The 15,582-nt window shown below is 37.3% G+C and overlaps 1 protein-coding gene across 1 annotated transcript in view; it reads left to right on the top strand.

Annotated features, from left to right (window-relative positions):
- The window catches only part of NETO2 (neuropilin and tolloid like 2), a 29,445-nt gene extending 13,864 nt beyond the window's left edge, over positions 1-15,581 (top strand). Inside the window, exons 4-9 of the mRNA XM_086847114.1 lie at positions 1,656-1,904; positions 3,979-4,023; positions 4,113-4,240; positions 7,399-7,627; positions 11,525-11,638; positions 14,605-15,581. Coding sequence (XP_086703240.1) covers positions 1,656-1,904; positions 3,979-4,023; positions 4,113-4,240; positions 7,399-7,627; positions 11,525-11,638; positions 14,605-15,185 — 1,346 coding nt within the window. The 3' untranslated portion in view covers positions 15,186-15,581. The remainder of the gene's footprint in view (positions 1-1,655; positions 1,905-3,978; positions 4,024-4,112; positions 4,241-7,398; positions 7,628-11,524; positions 11,639-14,604) is intronic.
- Position 15,582: the final 1 nt, after the last annotated feature.

The raw sequence follows: 15,582 nt of genomic DNA, 5'->3' as shown, positions 1-15,582 counted from the left end.
TCTCTCTAATAATAACAACAAATAAATAAGAAATGCAAACATTAATAAATTAGGTACATAGAATATGATATATCCTCAAAGCCAGGAAAAGGAGCAGCATATTTACTGTAATCTATGAAGGTATGGAATTAGTAAGATAAAAACTGTAGCTTGTTATCTTAATATCACTGATAATAGATTGCAAAAGGCTATTTCATATTGCCAGTATTGTTCTATCTCACCAGCAGAAAACCTTTATGCTATCCTTCATTAATAAAAAAGATATATCTGGCCATAACACTGTACTAAAAATACAGAGATTTGTTAGCACTGCTGAGGTCACTATTAAAATAGTTTGATGAGGACAAAAAAATGTCATTAACTAGAATAAAACCATATTCCAATGAGAATATCTTAAATAAAGGCTGCAAGACTTGAGACACTCCAATTATTTTTCCTCTTATTAGAATGCACCCAAAACCCACTGAAGTCAGCTAAAAATATTAGTCAGCCTAATCATCAGATTCATATCAATTAATTGAAATATTTCAAGTAATGAGGTTTGATGAGTTTTTATTTATACAGCACAGTAGTGGTTCACAGGTCCCTCCTTTTCACTTGTTCCCAAGAACATTTTGGTTTTGCACCTTGCCCAGGAGGGCTCTGGGGAGCAGCCCACCTGCCCTGCTGCAGGGCTGGGGCACAGGAGCAGCTCCAGCTCTCCTCAGTCCTTCCACAGAAACACTGTGGGTGCCTGAGTGGGGCCAAGGCCCTCCAGAATTTCTAGCCAAGATCTGCTCCTTCATACAGACCTCTGCCAACATTCACAGCAGCTCCAAATGCGTATAGCTTGTGTGAGTGAGGCAGAAGGTCTGACGGGAGTGTTGGAGACGCAAGAGTAAATCCTTTTGGCATTCAGGAAAAGCAGGCAGCCTGTGATTCCTCAGTGCTGTCACTCCAGATCCCAGCCAGGATCGGGAAGTTCACGTAGTGCAGCCGATGCCAAGAACAAGGAACACTAAAGCCATTCATACAAGAGAATGTCTTGGGATCCAAACCAAGGATGTGAGAGTCAGGATTTAGGGCTCTGATCCGAAGCCTGATGTTAGGCTGCCACAGGCTCAGACTCACCAACGTCTGTAGCCACCTGGATAATACTGACACTGCACAATACATGAAGCACTTACACTTCTCTGAATATTCTAATAAAAGATGTCTTCTGTGAAAGGATCTACACATTTGGACTTCACATTTAAGAAATAGTGAGTAGTTCATATCTTTCTCTTTTCCATTCTTTTCTGCATAGCTCAGTGTTTTGTCCTTTTTTATGTATTTTGCTTTCACAGAATTTAATTTATATCTCAATATTTAACTTTGTTTGAATTCCTTTGCATATATGTTCATATCTGTTATATGCACTACATTAAATTAATGTGATTTCTGAATTTTCAACAATTAAGATCAGCAAGCAAAAAAGTTTGTATGATTCTGTGCAAAAGTATCTTTTAGAAAATAATTTTTAAAATTTTTGTAGCAGACTGCAGATGTGTTTTGAGAAGTTTCCAGTTTCTTGTTTATCTTGCTGATTTGGAAGCCTGTCTCTTCATTACTTCATGTCTTTGTGTTTTTTATCAAGATCTTCATTTAATCTTTTGCTCAATTTTTTTTATGTCTAGCTGCTCCACGACAAAGAATTGAGTTGACCTTTGATGAACCCTATTACATAGAACCCTCATTTGAATGTCGGTTTGATCACCTGGAGGTTCGAGATGGACCTTTTGGGTTCTCCCCTCTCATTAATCGTTACTGTGGTCTGAAAAGTCCTGCACTAATTAGATCAACAGGGAGATTTATGTGGATCAAGTTTATTTCTGATGAGGAGCTGGAAGGAAAGGGATTTCAAGCAAAGTACTCATTTATACCAGGTAAAGATGTCTAAAATTCTGACTGAGTTAATGACTATCTGCTCCCATTGAACTCTGTGTGCGTGTGTTGGTCCTCTCAGCCTAGAGCTGTATTTCAGCATGAGCACAGTGACAATGTCATAGTCACAGTCTCAGTCCTGCTAATCCTACAGGGCACTTGGGGAATCTTGACTAAAGGGAATTACAGGCTTGTAGTTTTCTGGTGAGGAAGACAGTTGAGCTTGTTCATGCTGAAGTCTTCAGCAGCACCCCTCCTTATTTCTCTACTTGTACTAGTTTAACCAGTGGTAGGAAAGGAAAGACAGCTTATGCTAAGAGCTGCCTTTTCACCAGCTTCTCTTCTAGGAGTGTAAGGCCCTGGACAAAAACACGTGAAGCAACTTTACAGTAGCACTTCAGCTAGATGCAAAAGTGGCATTAAATCTCCATTCTGAAAACCCAGAGCAAATATCTGCACAGTAAGCACGAGCTCTCGGTATAACTGGATTCCCTCAACCCTTGGACTCAGACAACAGAGCTGCTCTTTGCTCAAAGTGCTGTGTAGTTCACAGGTGCAGAGGAGAGGACAATGTGCTGACAGTGCCTTTAGACAAACAAAAATTACATCTGCTCTGTGGAGCTACTTAAACCTGGCAGGGCATCCTTCTTACATGAAAATTTGACCTGATGTCCTTGTGCAGTGCTTGACTATTGTACTTCATAGCTACTACACATGTAGTTATCAGCATTTTATTGTCCTTTGGGACAAAAGGCAATATACAAGTGTCAGCTCTACTACTTCGATAAATGTATACACAAACATAACTTCTTAATGTTATCTTTACCCCTAGAGCACATGAAAACACAATTCATGATTATATATTACTGCTTAGGGATTTAGACTCAGAAACTTCAGATTAACATGGTGACCAGGCCGTTGGGAATTGCATGATAAAATGTTTTCACAGGGACAGTACTTATGCATTTTGCTAAATCCATTTCCAAAGCCATTTCATCAACATCACTTTCAAAACTAAATTTCCATAGTTGCAGGCTGGAACTTTAAATATACATTTAAACTGTATATTATTTTCACAATAGATTGCAACAACTGAAGGACTGATATTTTTCTTTTCCTTCCTCTTTGTTTATATGAAGTATGGTAAAATATTTTACAGTTGTGAAAATGAAAGGGAACATATGTGCATACTCCTGCTTCATAAAAAAAATCAGCTTACAAAGAAGGTTGAAAACCTTGTGGAATTTTGGATATAGTGATCATAGATTTTCACTATAGGTAAATAAAAAGAGGAGGACAAAGAAGGCATGTTCTGAACTGTGCTGAGCCTTAAGCTCAGGACTGAGGCATTCTAGGGGAAGTGATTAACTTCCTATACAGAAAAAAAACTTATAGGATTGCAGAAAAACCAAAACTCCGAACTTTCATTTGGAAAATAACTTTGTACCAAACAAGCGTGCACTTTCTCATGAGCTAGTGCTTTCTTTGCATAGAACAACATTTCATAAACCACATCGAGAACTGTTCTACGTGACATAATACAAGAGACACAGAGAACCCAGGGAAAAGTACCTTTAGGACTGAACAGCCTTCTTCACATACTTTTTAAGAGCAGTTAGCAATTTCAAACTGTTGATATACTCTGCTAAACTCAGTTCAAATTGTTCAGAACTACATAGACAGCAGTCTGATAAAATAAATCTAAATAAGGTTTTTGCACAGAGAAATACTCCCTGTATTCTTGTGGAGCTCCAGCAGTTTCAGTAAAAACTGACATAGTTAAATTCAGAATATAATGTAGGAACAAAATACTGAATAGTAATTCTTGGTGTTATGCTAGAAATCTGAGCTGTCAGAGTAGAATTACCTTTTTTCAGATAAGGTCAATCTTTGTGGAATAATGTTCTCATCTAAAAAAAACTTTGTCTCTATATGCTCCAATTGATTCAATAAACTTTCTGGCAATTTATTTGGTGACATAATAATAAGTGGACATAATCTGCAGATAATACTAAATCTTGAAGTGATTCTCAAGCACTGATAGCCCTTGTGATTCATGACTTCTTTCTATTGCAGATCCTGACTTCACTTACCTAGGAGGTATTTTAAATCCCATCCCAGGTATAGTATTGCAGTAACAATTTCTTTATACATGAAATTTTAAATTAATGTCATATTGCATTTGACAGCAAGTTCTATCTTCTCCCTAGATTGCCAGTTTGAGCTCTCAGGAGCTGATGGAATAGTACGTTCCAGTCAAGTAGAACAAGAAGGAAAAACAAAACCAGGACAAGCAGTTGACTGTATCTGGACAATTAAAGCCACTCCAAATGCTAAGGTGGGTTTTGTTCATATAATTCAGTATATAATGGGTTTCCATGGCAGTAGCAACAGGTAATGGTCACTAACTGTGATTTGCATAATGATGTACTTCACTGAAATGAGTCATGTAGCAGTGGCTTAGGAAATCCAGAGAGAGAATTGTTTCTGAAATAAAAATTATACAAGCCCATAGTACTGGCTTCCTATTATTTGAAGCTTCAAATACCAAATAACTGTGAAAACTGTTTAAGCAACAGTTTTCAGGGGCATTTGACTTGGACTCTGGTTGTATTGGAAGACTGCAGGCAAAAACATTGGCTGTCATCTTCAGTGATTACCAGTAAATCTCACTGCCAAAGCTTAATGTTTTGCCTCCAGTGGTTCTGTTGGAGAATTTGGTTCTGTTCAAAGTCAACAGAACATGTGCCTGCTTCTCCCATCTAATTCACAATCCAGCACCTTAAAATCCACTTTCATCAGCAGTCTGAGCTAAATGGAAGGGCTTTACCTTGTTAGGCAGACAGCAGGATAAAACCCCAAAATGCAATAGATAAAGCCTGAGTCGTATTTGTTAAATATGTTGCACAGAAGAGCACATACTTTTCTCCATATAGCTGCACATCTTTAATTTTGCTTCTGCTTGCTCATACATAAAAATTAAAAAATATTTTGAAGCAGTAGCTGCCAAGATGACAAACCTTCCCTCTGCCTTCTTACACACTCCTAACAGTTAACTTAGCAGCCCTGCTAACCACCTTGCAAGTGCATTCTAAAACAGTAACCAAAAAGATGATAATAAGAGGAAAAGACGTGAAAGAAATTACAAGTCCATTAATATATCTGAGCCTTTGAGGAAGTGAGTCAATTCCCAAGAGCCCTATACTAGTCTAAGTAATAGACGCAGTTCTTCCAGAAACAATAACAAACCCATTTTCTCTCTACATTGCCAGTTGAGTGCACCAGGTCTTGTGCTTAAGTATTTTAATAAATTATTGAATGTTGCCAGAAGGCAGAGTTGTAGTTGGGTGAGTCCTGAAATTAGATCATCTTCTTAAATTATTGATTTAAAACATTACAGAAAAATAATTCTTAGTATTCTGACAGTGGTTTCTCAAGCTTCAATTCAGGCAGAATTATGATGATAAAATCCATTAGATCTGATACAGTCCAGTCTCTTGAGAAAAATAAGCATAGACATTTTTAATTCCCTCTATTTGATTTTGTAATAAAAATAAACTTTTAAAACTGACACAAGTGCAGCAATGAAAGTACTTTTAAAATGTGTATAGCAGACACTTAATAAATTACCTCCAGATTTCATAAAATTACCAGAATAATCAATATAATGTAAGAGTAAGGACCTTTTATACTTGCCTAACACATCAATCCAAAGGATCTTGTGAAGAAGTGAACACTTTTAATGGGATTATTCCTTTGTTACTACACAAATAATAGCTCTCCTAAAAGTGCGCTAAATTATTTTTAGTTTCCATTGTAATTTTGTAGCCGATATGTAAAGTCAATCATTAAAAAGAAATGCCCTCTCTCAGCCCAAATACTAGCAATTGCAGCTCACATCCATGGTTTTGAGATAAGTCATCAATGGAGAACAGGTTCTCAATGTAGCTGAGAGTTTTCAGCAGTAAATCTAACAAAAACAGCAGGAAAAAAAAAAAGGAAAATAGACAAAAAGAAAAAATATATATGCTGAAAATCACAAAACAGTGAGGTGAAGCATGAGCTAATATGGCACAGGCTGCATCTTCACACAGAATGTGCAAGGGAAGGCAGTGCTGGCCAACCTGCCTCTGGAAGCACTGGAAAGGAAATGCCACAGGGTACAAGTGTCACCTGCCCTTCTCTTTTACCATGTTTTCAATAAAGCCTGCCAGGTGTAGGAATGGGGAGGGGAATATCTCGTTTTGTCCCTCAGAGCTGGTTGGTAGTGAGCTATGGCAAAGGGGCAGCAAACTGGGTTATGGAGCCCAAGAATGAGATTCACATGCCCCGACCTCCTGCATCCCCCGAGCAGGGGTCCCAGAGTCCTGGGAAAGGGGATAAAGCCCTGATGTGTAGAAGCTCTGCAGCATCCCTGGCATGGGTGGGACAGGAGGTGAGAGCTCAGACAGCCCCAGGCTGAGCCCAGGAACGCTGGGAGAGCTCGTGGACAGGAGAGGAGCACCTCTGCCTGCCCCTGGGCACATTTCTTCTCTGGGAACACAATGGCTGTCTAAGAATTGCTAACCTCTAAAAAGCCTTTGCAGCATGCTTAGGTGACTTGGTTTCATATCTCAAAATTTGCAGAAGAATTTTGAGGATTCAAATACAGCCATTGAAGAGATTTGAAAGCCTTTTGATGTGTTCATGTAATTTTAACTGAATTACAATCTCGCACGAGTTTCCTGCTCCAGCAAAATAAATTATTTACTTACTCTTTAAATACCATCTCAATTTTCTAATTTCCTTGCTGCATGTGTTCTAACACGTATGCTGCCTTCTCTTGGATTAGATTTCTGCTTTTAGAAGTATTAAGATTAGCTTAAATTCATTAATTCTTCCTACACAGCCATCTTACTTCTCTCTCGTTTCCATTTTTATTCAAATTACTCCTGACTTCATGGTTTGTGTCTTCCATAACACAGCTATGGTACAGTAATTAGCTTTCATTCTGAAGCAATAAATTTTAATTTCCTTATTTTACTTCAGAGCTTTTCAGACTAGACTCTTTCCCCTATATTTTAACTTTGTTTTTATGAATTAGAAAGAAAGGAAAGAGAACAGTCAAAATACTTTAAAAATTATTTCAGTACATTTATGAGTTCCTTATATCTCTTCTAGAGAAACAGACTTCACATTTAGCCAAGCTTCTTGGGGGCTCCTTCACGAAGTGTGTTGCTTTGTACTGTTTTTCCAAAGGGAGCAGAAATAAATCAAAGTAAATTTTTAAATAAAGATTGTTTTGGGGAGCAGGGAGAAGTGAAATGAATACCCAAGATATCTGTCAGGTAATATTCCACACAGACATCTAGTGAGAAAATCTAAGTTTAATTTTGTGCATTGGGAATTACATTTGTGTGTAAAGGAAAAAAAAATCTTATTAAAGATTTTCTAAGAAAGAAAACTCTCCTCTCTGTATTTCTTCTCCTAAAGACATTGATTCCTCTGTCCCAACAGATCTATATGCGATTTCTGGACTATCAAATGGAGCATTCCAATGAATGCAAAAGGAACTTTGTGGCTGTGTATGATGGGAGCAGTTCCATTGAAAACCTGAAGGCCAAGTTCTGCAGCACGGTGGCCAATGATGTCACGCTGCAGACAGGGACAGGAGTGGTGCGGATGTGGGCAGATGAAGGCAGCAGACTGAGCAGGTTCAGAATGCTCTTCACTTCCTTTGTGGATCGTAAGTAGATCTAAAAGTGCCAATTCTCCTGGCATCAGGATGCTTTGAGTATTTTAGGGAAAGCATCAGCTGTATATTAAGCAGCAGGAATACATGAAAAAGGTTGTTTCTGTTTCCTTCGCATGCTAGCAGGTAAATTAGATAATTGCTTTATTGCATTTCTAACATGGTTCCTGAAGAGAAGCTTTCCTCTGTTCTTAAAAGGTTTATTTTCTATTTGAATTCAGCAATACTGCCCTAGGCTACATCCTTCTCACAAAGAGACGTCCTTCCCTACAAATGAGCACAGACTTCTTTCAAAAAGACAGCAGTGGGATTGAAGTGTGCTCTCCCACTAGCTCCCAGTTCCCTGCCAGACACCACAACAGGCTCTTCTTGAGGCCAATCTGCATGTCCAGAAGAGTAGGAAACATACCTGATCCTGTAAAGTCTCATTCTCCTTCCTAAACACAGCTCTATCTTCAGTTGTGGGTCTGGAACTACACCCCCTCCAGCCAAGCTGCTCCCTTATGCTCAGCCTCATTTGGCTCTAATGGACCCCACATGTGGTCCCTTAGCAAAGCCCTGTGGTGTTGCACAACCATGGATAAGCAGTTAAATTCAAGTTTATTCAAGAAGCCTGTAATTAAAGCAGGCTTGTAAATGCCATCTGGATTTTTGTTTGGATTCCATAGCCTGGGTTAGAGATAGTCTTTATATTCATTGTAAATTAAGATGTTTCTTGAAAGCAGGTTTTTTGTGAATTTTTTTTTCTTCTAAGGTGTTGTACCTGAATGAAATTTTGTTGCCTCACATATTTAGAGGGCAATACTGTCCACATTGCAGAACCACTGCAGTGCCATTTATATGGCACTAAAGCAGACTGAGTTCAGAACTGCAGAGCAGATCTGAGCTACATGGAGAGAGCTGAATGAAATGTTCCCATTTCAGGAAATCAGACCTATGCTTGTGCTAAAGGTTTTCAAAAAGTTCTGCTTGAAGAATAAATAGTATGGATTTGCTGACAAAAAAATAACTTCTGACAGAACATATCTGTAGCCAGTCCTGAAAGAGATCCTGGTCATTACCTTGCGAGAAAGTTCAGGTTACAGGTAACAGGTAGATTTTATGTTCTGTTCCATAAAACAGTAAATTTTAACACAGGAGAAAAGCTACCTTTTGTAAAACAATCTTTGTAAAGTAACAGATACGTATAAGAGAAATAGCTTCTGGCTTACTTTGAGTACATGGTCATAAAGAACAGTTTCATGTTTCAAGCTAGTCTATTGCTTAACCTGCAAGAGGCATTTAATAAGCTTTAGATATTGAGAATTTAAATAAATGACAGTTTTGAGTACAACTTGCAAAAATTGATAACTGATTTTCCACTAGCTTTTATTTCAATACAATTATTAACATTGGTGGTAGTGCAAGTTACTCCAGCTTTCAATTTAGAAAATGTTATGAACTTTGCCAGGGAAATTATCTATTCATATTATAAATATTGGAGTGGGGTTTTTGTTGTTGTTGAGTTTGGATTTTTTGGGGGTGGTAGTGGGGAGGGGTTTAATGCAAGAGGTTGAAACACTAGATACTCCTAAAGGAAGATAAATTTCCAAATTTATGAATTCAAAACAACTCAAAAGTCATTGGCAGAAGAACATTTGCAAAGGTATGTGGTTATTGTTATTTACTTGAGATCCTGCCTTTCTTGGATAGGGTCATTGAAAATTATGTGGCTGAAAAGTATTTCAAGTATTTTTAATTTATTAAATTTTTTTATGAGTCATAAGCAATTCTTCTAACTGAAAAAAGTGAATCTGAGCTTATCTTATTTTCAGATTGTTAAGCTATCTTTCTCTTCTACCTTGCTAATGACTTGTAATGATATGAAGCCAACCATGAAAACAATCAATATTTCTGGAAAGATTTCCATAAATGAACTAATAGTGCATGACAGTCACCTAACACACACTAGCGCTGCTTGCAGATTTGACTAAGTAATTCAGCTAACAGCAATGTGAAAAATCAATGTATTTGATTCCTGGCTCGATTCAATAGATGACTAATGCTGGACACAAAAAGCACTGTGAGCATTGCACCACTTTTGGGCAGCTGTTGTGAGAAGAGTCCAGCTATGTCCTTGAAGTCCTAGGCTGGAATTGATAACCATTGTGTCTTTTAGACTTCAAACTCCCCAAATAACAGACAAAAGGGAAATAAGGCCATTTGTCCCATGTTCATGAACTGTGAACAAAAGCCATGCCCACAAAACCTTACAGGGACTACACAAACATGTGAAATAGAGACTATGCTGGCAGATGGAGAAGCAACAGCAGAATGCATCATCCAAAAATACAGAACTGTAAAAAAAAATCATGTGTTCAGGGAAATGAGAAAGGGAATATGTTTACTTTATAGCATAACTGACAGAATGGGCCTGATCTTGACCTTCTGAAGGAGTGACCCTGTTTTAAAGCAGTGTTCTTCAGACTAGATCTATTTTCCAAAAAAATAAAGTCTCAACTCACTTGAGAGAGGAAGTGATGTGATAGCTACCATGACATTTTTAAGCACTGAGATTACAGAGATAAACTGTTCCAAAATACACTCTGAACTATGTTCTGTATTCATTCTGCACTACAATTAAAGCAAATCTTGTACAAATCTTGTACAAAATTCTTGCCACGTTGCCAGGGTTAAGTACTAACAGCAAATACAAAATCTTAAAACAAATGAGTGTAGGTTACCCAACTTCAGTGGAGTAAGCCATGGGAAGACAATACATAATTAATTCAGGGCTGCAAAATCAAAATTAAAGGTTTGAATGTTCTTTTTTTCTAAGGCAAAATTCCTCTTTCTGTCATTGAGATTCTCATGCCTAGCAGAATGACTAAGTGAGAAATGCAATGTACAGGAGCAGTCATTCCCTCTGCTCTGCCCTTTGGGTTTTCTGTTATGTTTCAGAGAATCCAGATTGCTCAAGAACACGTTCTTTCTGTGAAACCAAATAGTAGAATGTTTATCACACATCTTTGCTGTTAGTATATAACTGACTCCACTAATAACAGACATTTCCATCATAAAAATATCATATTACTGAAACAAAGGGACAACCAATTTCTTGTCCAGTGCCCTGAATTTATAAATAATTCCCTCTGTATATGATACAACACCCTGAAAAGAATTATTACTTCTTTCTAACATCTTTTTTCTTATGTCAAGGAGCTGTAACAAATACTCACAAAAACATAGGGCAGCCTTCTAGTTAATTTCTTTCTTCAAATTTCTGACGATAGATAGATAGATAGATAGATAGATAGATAGATAGATAGATAGATAGATAGATAGATAAAAAGCTAAACTGTACTCTCTCAATCCTTGCATTAGCTCTAATAGGAGGATGCAGGAGCTTTTGATTCACAAGCAGGAATGACTTAGATGCCTCGAGTTATTGAAATCTCTTGCAATTGCTGAAACAGTCCTCCACAAGCTGAAATCTGATTTGCCTTGAGATATTAATGGGCTCTAAAATGCAGATGTTCAGAGACTGCTTCACAACATCTACGCAGCAGATGCTCCATGGAATAAATATATAATTGATAGTGAGCATGCAATTTTTAAGTTTTCATAGATACATACTAAAACTTTCATCCATTATCTGTGTTTTGTGACTGTCTCTATTTGCTATGTACCCCTTTGGAGCAAGAATTGGTTTTGTAGCATTGATAATATGCTGATAGCAATCACTTGAAGAGAGAGAAAAGCATCAGATAGTGACATGCAAGAGAAGCAATTGTGTTTCAAACAGAGAGGAAGGATCCATGTTAAAACCACAGATATAGAAACTTAATAGTTTTATTGCAAGGCATCAATTACTGAAAATTCTGAATGTTTTCTTTCTCTTCTCTCCTGCAGCTCCCTGCTCAGGCAACACTTACTTCTGTCATAGCAACATGTGCATCAATAATTCTTTAGTCTGCAACGGCATTCAGAACTGTGCATACCCTTGGGATGAGAATCACTGCAGAGGTGAATATAGTGCAAACCACAGCCTTTATGAGCTAGGCTGGTCAGTTTGCCTTTCAAGAAAGTAATGAAATGTCTTTTTCCTGGAAATATGCTGAAGACAGCTATTCTACTAATCTCAGGAAGGTGTTCCAAATTTTTTATTTAAACTCAGGACACATGTAAGCATCCTGAATATTGATCTTACTGTTTTTAACTAAATTTCTTCCTCTTCAGCATATACTCTATATTTTAAAAGGATAACAGCTGGATAAGAACTAGAATTTAGTCTTTTTGAGGCTGCATCCTATCAATTTCTAAACTTTAATGAAGCAAGGATTGTAGGGAGGGGTAATATCTTTTAGAAATAAAAATAAAGAGATGAAAAATACAGAAAAGTTTTCAAGCACAAAAAGCCTCTCTCAGTGTTGAAATAGAAACAACAACCCTCAAAGACCATTTTAAAGCATTTGTTTAGAGTTGTAAATCACAGGTTATTTCAGGATAAATTCAGCTGCTGTATATGATGTGAGAAAGGATGGGAGGAAGGAGGAATTGTTAAGCAGAATGAAATAAACACGGAATACAGACATGTAAATTGCTGCTTCTAGAACATGTGTTGGGAGTATTATTTCAAGCATCACAACTGCAGTAAAGACTTGTTTCAATATCAGGCTTTGTAGGAAAAATTCTCATAATTTGAAGAAATTGTTATTCTGTTAAAGCACAGACATTCTCTTGTGCTTCAAGAGCAACTCAATTGTCAGAACAAAACCAGTCTAAGGTCAAAATTTTTCTTGCTAAATAAAAGAATAGAATAAAAGCACTTAAGCTTGTTTGCTTAGGGTTTTTTGAGAAATAGAATGGCATCAATAGGTCTGAACATAAAACTCCAGAAGATTTAAATACGTATTCCATTTCAAAGAGAAACTGACCCTTTCAGAAAGGGTCAAAACCTTCTCTATAGAAAAGTCTTTTCTATATATTCTTTCTCTGTAGAAAGTCTTGAAAGAAAATTTCTTTTCAATGCACAAATCCTGCTTGAATTTTAAAGTAAATAAACATTTAAAACAACCCTACTTGTTAATTGCATTTTAGGTAAATAAAAAAATTCACACCACTAATAGATATTCTAATGTAAGGTATATTGTGGAAGTATTCCAGTCAACAAAACTGGTCCATTACTCCCAAGTTTGAAATGTAAAACTAAGCTTCCTCTAAACAATCCTTACCTTAGATAATACTACATGTTCCCTCTTAAGTTTAATTTCTAGATCTCTTTCCCATCTTTACCAATTACTTTCTGATTCTCCCCTAGGATCTAGACTTCACACATGTACTGCAGTATTACCAAAATTAATTCCATAAAAACTGTGTCTTTCCTAGTATTTGTAAATTGCTGTATCTGGTGTTGAACAACCCATCATGTTTTATGTTGAATTCACTCTAAATTCTGCTGTAATACTTGCACAGCAGAAATTAAGAGACAGCTGAAGACTAGATCCACATTGCCAGCTAAGGGAGACTGATGCAACTGAATAAGCAATTCTTAGCCTTAAAAAGAGAGCTGCTTACAACTGTGCTCAGTTCCTGCAGGCACCCAGAGTTCTCATTTAGTCCATATCAATAGCTACATAAATCTGAGCATATTGTGACCTACTTATGCCTAAGCCCTGTAACACAAAAATTGATAGAGAAGTCAGTTGTGTGCAATTTATTTTAAGAGACTGGAGAAGACATCGCCTTTTGAAAATCAACTTCTTGATGAAAATATCTGTCAAGAATTAAGAAATCTAGATGCAGACAAGAGAACTGCCATAGCAGTGAAATTCATACCTCCCACCATGGATGGCACCACATCCCATGGATGGGATCTAAGACAGGCAGGACAAGGGGAGATACTCCACTTCAAAGGTAAAAAGTAGCTCAAAGGAAACAGTCCAAGCTCTAAAGCAGAAGTGTAATTTCTTATTAACCAACTCCTTGGGAGTCTCTGCTTAGTATAAGGATTGTTTCAAATAACACATGATGGTGTATAACTCTTCCCATGCACTGTGTGTGGTATTGAGGTACATAACACACATATTCAGATGCCAGAAGCCAGATATCTGAAAATGTTATGAAAGATTTAGGCTTTATTCTTCTTCATAGTCTTAAATGCTTTTCTCTCACTTGCCAATGTTGCAGTGTAGGAATCTCTCAGTCCCCCAGGACAAGACAGTTATTGGAACTGAAATCCAACTGGAAAACTTTAATCTTCAAATAAGTATTTTAAATATGGAAAACCATCTTGTTCTGATGCTGCCATCTTGTGTGTTTTCACATGAAGTACTAGCCAAAATTGCCAGATGATTTGGGTTGGTTGGTGTATCCACCCCACCTTTTTTTTCAAGTAACTTGATCATTGGACTCTTCAAACTGGAATAGAGTTTGCTAAAGCTCCCTGTGATGAATTAGGTATAACAGACTTACACAATAGATACAGCCATTACATTTCCAAGAGAAGTGAAAACAAACAGTACAGTCATTCTTATATCTGATAATATTTCACTTTTAAAGAAGAACTAGACAATTTTAAATCTAGGTTTTCTTCTTCAGACATCACTGGGAATGTTACCAGCAGGAGCAAACCATAGTAAAAGAAACATCATCTGTAGCTGGATTTAACCTATTTAAGGTTAATTTAAGCCTATTTAGCTCATGGATTTAGGAATACAGACCAACATTAAAGGTTCAGGATGGAAGGCACACCCCACCTAAGTCAGCAAGCACTGGTTCACAGAGTTGCACCTGCCACTGAATTATCATATGGTAGCCACTAATGACAGGGGATTAGACAAATCCCATTGACATACAGGTCTAGTCTCCAGTCCCATTAAGTAATTTTATCACTTGCATGGCAATCTCAATACAGTTTTGCTTTGTTTAAATACATTATCAAAAGGGTAGAAATGAATAAATGTCTTGTCATGATCCTTTTTTCTTTGCAGAAAAGAAAAAAGCTGGATTGTTTGAACAAATCACCAAAACCCATGGGACAATCATTGGCATCACAACAGGGATAGTTTTAGTTCTTCTCATCATTTCAATTCTAGTGCAAGTAAAGCAACCTCGCAAAAAGGTTATGGCTTGCAAAACTGCCTTCAATAAAACTGGTTTCCAGGAAGTTTTTGATCCTCCTCACTATGAACTGTTCTCACTAAGGGACAAAGAAATTTCTGCAGATTTGGCAGATTTATCAGAGGAACTTGAAAACTATCAGAAACTGCGCCGCCCTTCAACAGCTTCCAGATGCATTCATGACCACCACTGTGGCTCCCAGGCCTCCAATATCAAACAGAGCAGGACCAACCTGAGCTCCATGGAACTGCCCTTCCGCAATGACTTTGCGCAGCCCCAGCCCATGAAAACATTTAACAGCACATTCAAGAAAAGCACTTACACTTTCAAGCAAGCTCATGACTGCCCTGAGCAGGTGATAGAAGACAGGGTGATGGAGGAGATTCCATGTGAAATTTATGTCAGAGGAAGGGAAGATACAGCACAAGGTTCATTATCTATTGACTTTTAACTTCCTGCTGAAGGTGGTATCAGTGTATATACAAAATGCTCGTGTACAATGACAGTGTATATATTAAAAGTGTACCATATGCAGCGTGTGAGATGCACACACTTTTAGCTTATTATACTTCATTTCAGAAAACAAAATCAGTCTTCATAATTAATTCTTGCTGAAAAAGTGGTGGATTTCCCCAAGCTACCTATCTAGTGGAGAAGTAAGATGGAGACTTTGCATGGAAATTTTAAGATAGGATGTTGGAAGAAAAAAACCCTACAACTACTAATCATTGAACAGTGAAAGCAATGACTACTATTCTCTTCTTCGTACCATTTTCTCTTCTTTAGATGTCTGCTTTTCAAGACAGTTTTAATACCTCACTTGCATAAATAAAAGTAGTTAAGTGTAC

Source organism: Cyanistes caeruleus, chromosome 12, assembly GCF_971803275.1.
Source record: "Cyanistes caeruleus chromosome 12, bCyaCae1.hap1.1, whole genome shotgun sequence".
NCBI classification, from domain to species: domain Eukaryota; kingdom Metazoa; phylum Chordata; class Aves; order Passeriformes; family Paridae; genus Cyanistes; species Cyanistes caeruleus.
Note: the sequence above shows the minus strand (reverse complement) of the source record. Positions and strands in the feature narration are given on the sequence as shown.